At 32.4% G+C, this 11,211-nt stretch overlaps 1 protein-coding gene across 1 annotated transcript; it reads left to right on the plus strand.

Annotated features, from left to right (window-relative positions):
- The first annotated feature begins 5,422 nt into the window (after positions 1-5,422).
- Positions 5,423-9,298, plus strand: LOC125077259 (serine/arginine-rich splicing factor 6-like). Its single transcript, XM_047689147.1, has 3 exons — positions 5,423-5,596; positions 8,207-8,445; positions 8,959-9,298. The coding sequence occupies exons 1-3, from the start codon at positions 5,466-5,468 to the stop codon at positions 9,273-9,275; spliced, it is 687 nt and encodes a 228-aa protein (XP_047545103.1). The 5' UTR covers positions 5,423-5,465; the 3' UTR covers positions 9,276-9,298.
- Positions 9,299-11,211: the final 1,913 nt, after the last annotated feature.

The following is an 11,211-nucleotide window of genomic DNA, read 5'->3' on the forward strand; positions in this document are numbered from 1 at the left end:
TTACCTACAAATTTAACCCCTCTGGGGCAATAAGTACCATCACATTCGTCTCGCATACCCCCCGTGCATTTGGATTCAACTGTTTCGTTTGGACCCTTGAAACGAGTGATTTGCTATTGAGACGGCTATTGCTTTAGTTCTTATACGGGTTTTTAAGTGTCAAGATTTTGATATAGCTCTTAGAATTATACCATGGAAAATACAGAAATTAAAATTAAAGAAAGTTTGATTTTTTTATTGATTTTCGTACATAAACATATCATTGGACCTGAAATATATCAAAAAAAAATTGTCAAAAGTCAAGGTTGTTATTTAAGCACTTAGGTATTGTTCTATTTAGTTCTAGAACAACCTCAACGCGTAGTTGAAGTAATAACAGCAAGTATGTTTTTGGATGTCATAGTTAGACTTGCAAATGGGCCACTCGATGGTAGGTTGTCCATTGACGTTGGTACTGTAAGAAATACAAACCATTCCTCACATCACCAATACGCCACTAACCTTTGGAACTAAGATATTATGACACTTGTGCTTGTAAGAACACAAGTCCTTCTCCTTCTAATCAGAAGTACTAATTATTGCTGTTTGGCGGTAGAACATATGATAAGTGGGTGGGTACCCAGATGAGCGCACACATAGCCCTACATCCAAATGTTATCACAAATTCACGAACGTCTCTTTTTTATCTTTGTGAATCTGAAAGTTCTAAATAGACAGTCCAAATAGTTTAGCATTCGCGTAAAAAATTTTAATATATATTTTTGATACGGCAACCCGAATTCACAATTTTTGAGGTAACATGTCTTATAATTAAGTCATTAGCGAAAATATCAAAGCGGAGATTTTAACGAAAAAAAAAAATTAATAGAAATGCAGCAAAGAACGATTTCATTGCACTTTCCTATATATACATAAAAAAGCTAGCAAGTTATTGCTGCGTAAAAAGCAACTTTATCAAAAACGGATAGAGTCTTAAATCGCTTGGACATTTAGAAATACGTGAATATCATTTGATTATAAAATAAAATCGCGCTGAACGTGTTCTGCACATGACGGGTAGCATTTTGAGTTAATTAGTACGATTTGCGATTTTTAATGGCTCAAAACTTAGAATTCAGCAACTTTATTCATTTGATTTCAAATTCATCTGAAATAAAGAGAAATGTACATACATCGATGTTCTTTTTCCAATTTCAGTAGCTCAATTAAAATCATAAGAAAAGTAAACGCTAACTTTGGCTTGGGACTTCCACGGCTGTACTTATACCCTGTACAAGATGGCTTGATTTTTTTTTTATGGCATTGGTTGGCGGAGGAGCATATGGGCCACCTGATGGTAAGTGGTCACCACCGCCCATAGACAAAGGTGCTGTAAGAAATATTAACCATTCCTTTCATCACCTATGCGCCACCAACCTTGGGAACTAAGATGTTACGTCCCTTGTGCCTGTGATTACACTGGCTCACTTGATCTTTTTGACAGACGGGCTAGTGATGACAAACAGAAAATATAACATATATAACAGTCGATATAACGATGGAATGTGTAATTCAAATTAGAATATAAATTTTTTTAACTTATTTTTCTAAATGAGTTATACCAGCTAAAGAGACCTCAACCACTATCCGAAGGAAAAACCTCCTCCTCGTTAAAGGAACAAATTAGGAGCGTATATCATCATACTATTCCAATGCGATAGGTAACAGATTTCAATTCAACACATGATCTCAAAATAAATTACAAATACGAATTACGAATATAAAAAATCAGTTGTGGTGTGGTTAGTAATACTGGTTTAAATCCAGAATCTTCGGTTATGAATCATTGAAACGCGTTAATCTCACGTATCAACTAATCCGCACTAATGCAGCATGGAAGATCAAGCTAAGAATAAGATGATAAGACCCGAAGCTTCTTCTTATAAGATGTTCCTTGCCCAGCAGTGGGTCATTAACATGCTCCAAACGCTTGAATGAATATTAGTGCGGATATATTTCAAGCGAGCATTTCTTCATATTTATGAAAGACTCAAATCTGTTTCAACCATGAACAAGATTGGGTAAATTCGAGAGTTTGACATCAATTGGGTTAGACTTCTGAGTCAAATCAACAAAGTGAGTGTATTTTGAGGAGCACTTGATATACGATTGCATATACGCGAATCAGATGGAATCTGACACAAATCATCTTCTGTTTAATGCAAAGCAAATTCTTTATTCGTTTCAGAACGGAATTCTGGTAAATTTTACTTGATAGCTTTAAGCACTTCCATCTGGTTAGGTACTATAAACTCTTTGAATATTCTATCGCCAAACAGATTGCAGTTTGGCCATTACTTAGTATTGTTGTGTTCTGGTTATGAGGGTATGTGTGCCCATGTTTTCGCATTGAAAATTTAAGGAATGGTTAATATTTCTTACGGCCTAATTTCTATGGAGAGTGGTTATCACTTACCTTAAGGTAGCCCATTTGCCCAATATATACAATATAGATGGGCTGACCCCATCTATATAAATAAGGGCGTAATTGAGAGAGGTCAACATCGTTGACTGCAATTGTTACTCGAAGAACTGTAAAATGTTCCATCAAACCTTGGAATCTGTGAGTTTTTCTTTTATTTGTGTATTATTTACAGGATTTTCGTTCGTGATATTCGTTTTTAATATTTTTAATATTTTAATGTAATGATAATTCCAATGTAATGATTAAACAAAGCCGTCGTGTCTTTCTGTGAGTATGTCTTTACGCGATAAACTCAACCACCGAATTAATTTTGTTATCATACGGTTTTTAATTAATGAACGGAGTGATTCATGATCATGGTGTACATTTTATTGCGGTTTTGTGTAAATTGACTGAAATACAAAGATTTTGGAAAAAAATGTGTACCGGCTGGGATATTTACCTACTGTTGCTGCGTTGGTCACTTAAACTAATATCATTATATGTGTTACGATTACCTTATTTTACACGTCCGCAGCCGGGACGGGTAGCTAGTTACCTTGAGAAATGTTAAATATTTTCGTCTTTTTAATACAGCCGTGAATTTCATGCCAACTCTAAGAAAGATCCATTTAAAATCCCTTAGTTTTAGTAAGCGTGGCTATAGGGTGTGATAAGTATAGATATAATCAACTTATACATTTTATGGAAAATTAATTAAATTAATTTGACCAGGGTTAATGTATGGATCGAATATGTTTCGAATGGTCGAAAATGTTTCGATATTAATTTTATTAATAGCTGATAACATTACTGCCGAAACAGAGTACTAATCGGATTTTTAATTCACTAAAACAGATAGAGAGCAGTCGGTTTTTTTTTCGTTGGGTGTTGCCAGATTTGTTTTAAATAAAAATCTTAGTATATTAACTGATTTTGATGTTTTTGAAATTCAATCAGTGTTTTTTTTAAAAAAAAAAATTTTTATATTTGTTTAAATGTATATAAAGAATGGATATATATATAGTACCTTTGTTTCGTCTAATCTAAATTGGACCAAAAAAAAAGTAAATTTGGACTCTCTTTCTGTACATAAATTCTCAATAATCTGGAGTTTGTTGAATCATACTTTCAATGCTAAAATCATAATTTTCGCTTCACTTTCGTCAATTTTAAAATACGAAAAGATCAAATTACGTAGGTACCAATTTTTTTTTGTTATAAATTTTAAATAATAAAACTTTAGTTTAACGAATGAATGTAGTAACGAGAACAGCTCTTAAAATATGTAGCTTCATAGTTTTACCCCTTAAGTTGAAAGGTAGGTTCCTGTAAAAGCGTTCCGAACTATATTTTATACAACGCGAATATGAATGAATAATATCGCTGTGAGAAAATTCTTATATTTAAATTTATAGACACGAAGTTAAAACACTAGCCTGTACCTAATAAAGTATAGTAGACCTCAATGAGTTGAAGTTGAGGAATATTAAAATATAAGAATAGACTGCGAGGAAAGTTAGGGAACGGTATTCTACTTAAAAGTTCCTTGAGTTAGAGCTAATGGAACAGGTAGCTTTACCTGGAGGTAATTCTTGTGTTCTTAATATTTATACATCGCAAATAAAATAATATTTTATTTAAGTAAGCTCTTAAAATAATACAAGATAATTTCTGTATTTGCCTTATGTAGAACTTGGTGATAGGGCTTTGTGCAAGCCAGTAGACAGTTGATACCACTCAGACAGATTCTACCGCTAAACAGCAATGCTTGGTACTTGTGTACCGGTGTGAAGGGTGAATGACCCAGGCACAAAAGACTTAACAATTCAGATTGACACATGTCGATGCAAGTAATGGTTAATATTTCTTAAAGTTCTGATGTGAGTGATGACCGCTAACCATCCGAAGGGCACTTTGTCCGTGTTTATATATATATATGTATTCAACACAAAAACAAGTAGGGAAATTATTTCAAAAATGCAATATATTTGTCCTTATTCCGTCCTTTCTAAGTTTTATTGGAACTCCGTTACAAATGGCGACTGAAAGTATTATGATAAGAGCTTATTTTAATTAAAAATATATTTATAATTGAATCCGTCGTTCTACAAATAAAACTACAAGAAATGAACGACTAAACATAAGTTATATTATTGCCTGAATATCAAATCATTTAAACTTAATTTAAGTTTATTTAATCTAACAAATAGTAATTTTCAATCAAATAAAGATCTGATAACTCGATTATATATATGTTTTCTTATCTAGAAATTACTATGTCTGTGTATCCTTCACAAACTTCGGAGGGGAGTAGTTAAAAATTTTCTTTTTTAAAGTGTTCCACAAACTCAAAACCCTCTAATGGAAGGAACCATTAAGCATTCATTGATTCCTAATTTATCTTACTTTTCGATTTTTCCTCCTTTCAAATCGCTAAGTTAATCGCGAACACTTTTTGCCTCCGAATCGATTCCAATTATAAACTGTCGTAAATCTTAAATTTATTGTTTTTGTCCCCAATTGGTTCGAACATTTAACTCCAATTTTGAATGATAAATCGTTAAATATAAGGGGCAAGTTTTATAATCGACTGAAAACTCTTATGAATATTTTATCATTATTTTTCAAATATTTGTTTTAATAATTAATATAATCGTTAATTCACTCATAATATTTTAAGTGTGAAAGTGTTTGTATGGCTATTTGTTCCTTAATAACGCTTGAATACATTACAAACATTAGCAGCGATATACATATTGAATGGGTCACTAAAAATATAAATATTATTAATCTTAGCTTGTCGGTAATTTTAACTTTAATTTAAACTCTTTTCTAATCAGTCCAATCATGTCTATTCCAAATATTCAAAGAGTATATCAACTTCCCACGGAACCTTTTTCAGTCAAGCGATCTGTCAGATATTTTAAAACAAAATTTGACAGTGTCTAGAGTCTAATAATAATATATATCAAATAACTTATTTGTAGCAAAATATTTGTATTTTATAATTGATGTGTTAATGGAAGGTTATGCATATGCATATCCCTTCCCTCAAGCGCGTCCCCCAGAAATGGAGTACCCGGATCATGGTGATGGATTCGGGGAGTATTATGGTTTGGGACCTCTAAGCGGAGAGCGAACCGTTAAAAGGTGTATTATGATATTTTTTATATAATATAAAATCAACATAAATATTATTTAAATAATCTCCTCAAAGCATTTTTGAATAGTCCTATTATATAATCCTTTTAACGACCAATCGGCATTTAAGCACGATAGCTCAGTATTAAAACTATAATATATAGTTCATAAGTATAAACGAATTCCTATAATTTGTGCTTTCATATGTAGGACTAGGACTGACTTAAAAAGGATTTATGAAAATTTAAGTATCTTATTATGAGTGTGGTTCGAACGCGTGCATCTTAACCGATGATTTCGGGTTCAAACCCAGGCAGGCACCACTGAAATTTAATGTGCTTAATTTGTGTTTATAATTCATCTCGTGCTCGGCGGTGAAGGAAAACATCGTGAGGAAACCTGCATGTGTCTAATTTCAACGAAATTCTGACACATGTGTATTCCGCCAACCCGCATTGGAGCAGCGTGGTGGAATATGCTCCAAACCTTCTCCTCAAAGGGAGAGGAGGCCTTTAGCCCAGCAGTGGGAAAAATTTACAGGCTGCTAATGCTAAAAAAAAATTATGATTTCAAAGTTTGACGCACTGACAGAAAACTCAGTATGCAATATATTAGTCAATACGAGTCTGCTTCATAAAACGTTACTCATTCGAAAGTCTATTTCTGAAATATTACTATTAAATTGAAGCTTATAAATTTATTTATGTATGTATACATAATTATTGTTATTAATGTATGTATACATAATTCAATAATTAATATTGAAATTACTTTTAAAATTTATCTTGTTAAATACTAGCTTTTGCCTGTGAATTTGTCTCCGTCTTTATTATACTTAAATCCACAGAAGATCCATCAATGATCACATATTCTATATTATACCCTGGGATAATTTCTGTGGTAAAAAAAATTTATATCCTCTCTCGGAACTTAAACTATCTCTATATCAGAATTTCATCTAAATCGGTTTAGAGTGAGCTACACTGGCGTGCATTCCATGAAGGTAAAAAACACCCTGGCTATATACCAACACGTTCTATTTCAATAACGAAACCTACACAATGTCTTGATATTATAGCCTTTATGTTATTCTCTTTAAGCTATATTATTGTGAAGTTTCATTAAAATCTATTCAGTAGTTTATCTGTAAGAGAAAGAAGCATCCGTATGTCGTCACAAACTTTAGTATTTATAATATTATAATAGGATTTATATCAGCTAAGCCGCTGCGATAATATGATATACATTTATATATTCCAACCACAAGAGGGCAAAGCCAAATAAATTACATTAAATATCGAGTTTACGCGATATTATTGGCTTGCACTTAATTATCTATGATATTCACTATGGTTTCGAGAAAAAATTACGTTTTGAACATGATGAAGCTACTATGGGAACTTTGAAAGTGAATTTAAAGTGGATATAATAGTTAAGTGGAATAGTATCGTATCATACATAAATATATATTTTTCAAGAGCTGTTAGTATTGTACAGTCGGGGTAAGAAAAGGTTCGTCACCTTAAGTTCTATTTTCGTGTGCTCATTATCGCGATAATCTGCTTTACCGATTGAGTATGACATATTGCGTCGCAATGTACACTATTTTGAACCTAGTTGTCATACTATGTTAGTTAAATTTTATGTGCAGTTTTCTGTTTAATGCTTTAGTTTCAAAATGTACTAAGTGTTTACGACTTGATAAAGGAATGAATTTGAAAACTGACGAAGGTTTTCTTACTCTGACTGTAAAATATAGCTGAGCTGAGACTGAGCTAATGGAGCTGAGCAAATTTCACGGAAAACGTAAATCTAAGGTTTTGATATCCAAATTCTTTCATAATTTTTTGGTTTCAAGGTTTGGCCGAATTCAAAATATTCTTTAATCAAGTAGGCTCATATAAGTACTTTTGAATCGTCATGTAACAGTATTGAATTGAATGTAAAGCTACTACCGGTTCGGGAAGTAGATTCTACCGAGAAGAACTTGCAAGAAATTCGATAGTGACTCTTTTCCGCCATTTTAATTACAGAGTGTGTAAATAATATTGTAAAAGAAAAAATACAGTCCATCGAATCTAGATATAAAGAATTTAAAACTAGACCATCACCAACGCAGTGCCACCACCATAAAAACTCCTCGGTGCTTCCACGTGTTCGCCACAAATAATATTTAGTTAAATACATCGACATTGTTCTTTATGAAAATTTTGTTTCGTACAAAAAAGAGCCGAGATGGCCCAGTGGTTAGAACGCGTGCATCTTAACCGATGATTTCGGGTTCAAACCCAGGCAGGCACCACTGAAATTTCAAGTGCTTAATTTGTGTTTATAATTCATCTCGTGCTCGGCGGTGAAGGAAAACATCGTGAGGAAACCTGCATGTGTCTAATTTCAACGAAATTCAGCCACATGTGTATTCCGCCAACCCGCATTGGAGCAGCGTGGTGGAATATGCTCCAAACCTTCTCCTCAAAGGGAGAGGAGGCCTTTATCCCAGCAGTGGGACATTTACGGGCTGCTTATGTTTATGTTATACAAAATTTATGATTGTAGGTTTAGATATAACAAAGCCATTATTGTTTGTTAATATAACTAAAATATATTTCTTGTCTATAGAAGCAGCCGCTCTAAACAACGTAAAGCCAGACGGGACACGAAACGTTCAAGATCGAGAAGTGTGTCTAAAACTCGTTCACGGTCACGAACGAGATCTCGGCGCGAATCTCAATCCCGATCCCGATCCCGATCCCAGTCCCGATCGAAATCTCACTCTCGAAGTCGTTCTGGAAGTAAAAAAGAAATCAACTTTAAAGAGCCGGGATTTTTAGACGCATTTAGAGTTTTGTATCTGACACGTAAGTGTATTTTTCCTTAGTAACATAATATATAATATTATATACATATTTAATAAGTAATACAAGCAACCTTCGGCAGACGTCGTCCTGCTTGACTATGTATGTATTACATATATACTAAAGCCTCCGAAACAAGGTGCATTTTCTAGTAAAAGTTTTTTTTTTTTTTATAAATTGTTTTAGTACTGTTCAGTTAGGTATTATTTTTAGTTTGATGTAACAAAGCATATAATTTGAACGTTTTTCTTTTAATTTGCGTTACTTATTTTAATATAAAATTTATGACGGTGAGTAAATTATTATTTAAATTTATGCCGATAAACTCTTGCGTATAATAATTGGTCGTGTTGATTAATTATTCGTATGGTATTCGTTGAAATCGATGTTTACATGTTTTCCATTTACGTTTTTGTATCAATATATCTTGCTATTACTGAATCGATATATATATATATTTTTATTAAATGGTAAGAAAATTGTTATCTTTGTAATGGAGATTTTTCTACGTTCCAGCCAGCAAACATAAAAAAAACGAATCGAAATATCTAACAACCAAAAAGCGACAAGATCGTATTCAGGAAATCCTAAAGAGTGACGGTTTAGGGTCGAAGCGTTGGCTCTTCTATCCCCGGTCCCGGAACCAAGTAGAAACCGATCCGATCTCAGTATCGGGATCGCGGGATAGCTGTGACCAAAGGGTGAAAGTCGACGGTGAATTCTTCAGGAAGTATAAGAAAAGTAAGCGAGTGGACGTCGACGCGCCAATAGCGAAGCTGAAAAGGTGGGAGGTTATTTTTTATAAGAAGCTAGGTTTTATACAGGCTGTTTAATTTTGTGGTGTAATAAAGTTTTTGATTACATTCAATGTTTTTATTATCTATTATTGACATTTAATCTCCGGCATTTATTGTGGATTCGTTTGGGATACATTTTTAATTTAATAAAAGAATTTGAATTTTAAAAATGTGTAAATTATGATTATTGTTAAAAAAAAACTAGTTATTCAATATTTGATCATTACATATATAATGTATATTGTATTTATTTACATTTTATACTTATGACTTTTTGAAGTTTAATTCTATTCATACTGTTTTATTAAGTTTAGAAATTGTTAAAATCCTTAAATAAAACTGAGCTATTTTATGAGGATTTTAGCATTTTATTTAAAACTCTTGCACGATACACCCTATAAAAAGTAGATTTTAACTCTAATAATTTTTATTTCAACTCTAACAAAAATACACGGCAAGCGATAAATTTAAACATTAGCTAGCTTGGAGCAGGAGTAATGGTCCGGTTGGAGCACGGGGAAGTTTTAAATTAGTACCGAATCGTGGGGTTATCGCGCGGAAAATTGACGCGTGGGAAAAACTGAGTTCCAGGATAGTTTTACCGGTGAACTTGCAAGTTCAGCGCACTTGGTAAATAGGTTTTAAATGGATTATACTTGTATTGCTTGCTTGCGTTTTAGCTTTGATTAGGAATTCTGCAGAATAATGACATGTGATGCTGAATGATGTTCAGTCAAAAGTATTTACAATATTTTTTTTTACATAAACCAATTATTATTTTTTTATTTTAATTGAGTCTATTTACTGTTTTTAAATCAACCATATTGGATTTAAGTTTAAATTTTAAAGCGTTTTAACGTCTAAACTCTTTTAATATGGCTCCTATCTTCTTTTATTAACAATTTTGTGGTTAGTATTTTTTTAACTCCAGTTTCAGTATTTACATACTAAGACTAACGTATCAAAACGATTCTATTGTTGGATATATATTTATGATAAAATGTATAATATATGTTTATACATATTAATTATTAAGATGAACTGGATAATAATGTATAGTTTGCTACGAAAAGCTAGGTAATATAAATCACATTTTATATGGAGTAAGGATTAAAAATAGAACTACATTTAAATTAAAAAGAAAACTAAGTTCAATGAATATATAGTAAATTAATTTGGGTATTTATTAATATTATTTATACAATAGCTATGCCGATGTGCCAATGGACCTTACCATCAAGTAACCAGTCCGCGTACAAACATCATGAAAAAATGTTGCCAAATTAATTTTTATTTTTTTTATAAATATTATGATAGTATTATTATGGTTAAAAGTTTCGAATGTTTTGTTTCTAGATTTAAATATCGTTTACGTCATAATTTGATGTTGTAACGCATTTATTATATTGCGTTCTTGGTACAGATCTACTCAATCACGACGGCGCCCCCCCCTACGCTAATGCTTATAAGATTTCTTAGTGTGCGTGAGATGACTAATGTAAGAATAAAGACAGCGACAAAAAAAGGTAGATTATATTTGTAAACGCAAGCCGAAACGTTTCTGTACATTTAACGTGAAGGGACGCATCTTCGTGAGTGAACAGATCTGTAACATGTATGAAAAGTTGCTTCGTTAAGATGAACTATTATCATACTTTATTACAATTGCGTTCTACTCATTCATTGTTTCTCCGAGTTTTTGAAGACCGAGCTCTACCAAAAAGTTTTTTATCTCCCAGAATAACGCTGTTTCTTCTTCAAGTAAAACCCACTAAATCGAAAAAAGGTATTTTCCAAAAAACTAAGACAACGGTACATAGAGGTACTTCATGTGGCTGATATTAAACTATTATGCACGTAATGGATATGATATTAAAGTGCTGACATATTTTCGTTTGTTAGAATATTGTACCGTTGGCAAAAAAAATTTATTAAAAATTGAAATATTTTCTATATTTGAAATAAAAGGCTT

The sequence above is a fragment of the Vanessa atalanta genome, chromosome 3 (genome assembly GCF_905147765.1).
Source record: "Vanessa atalanta chromosome 3, ilVanAtal1.2, whole genome shotgun sequence".
Lineage (NCBI taxonomy): Eukaryota > Metazoa > Arthropoda > Insecta > Lepidoptera > Nymphalidae > Vanessa > Vanessa atalanta.

Bases quoted from the DNA above. Each gene is read 5' to 3' on its own strand.
- LOC125077259 (XM_047689147.1), top strand. From the start codon at position 5,466: ATGGAAGGTTATGCATATGCATATCCCTTCCCTCAAGCGCGTCCCCCA. The intron at 5,597-8,206 runs GTGTATTATGAT...TCTTGTCTATAG, and splicing joins GGAGAGCGAACCGTTAAAAG to AAGCAGCCGCTCTAAACAAC. The intron at 8,446-8,958 runs GTAAGTGTATTT...TCTACGTTCCAG, and splicing joins TAGAGTTTTGTATCTGACAC to CCAGCAAACATAAAAAAAAC.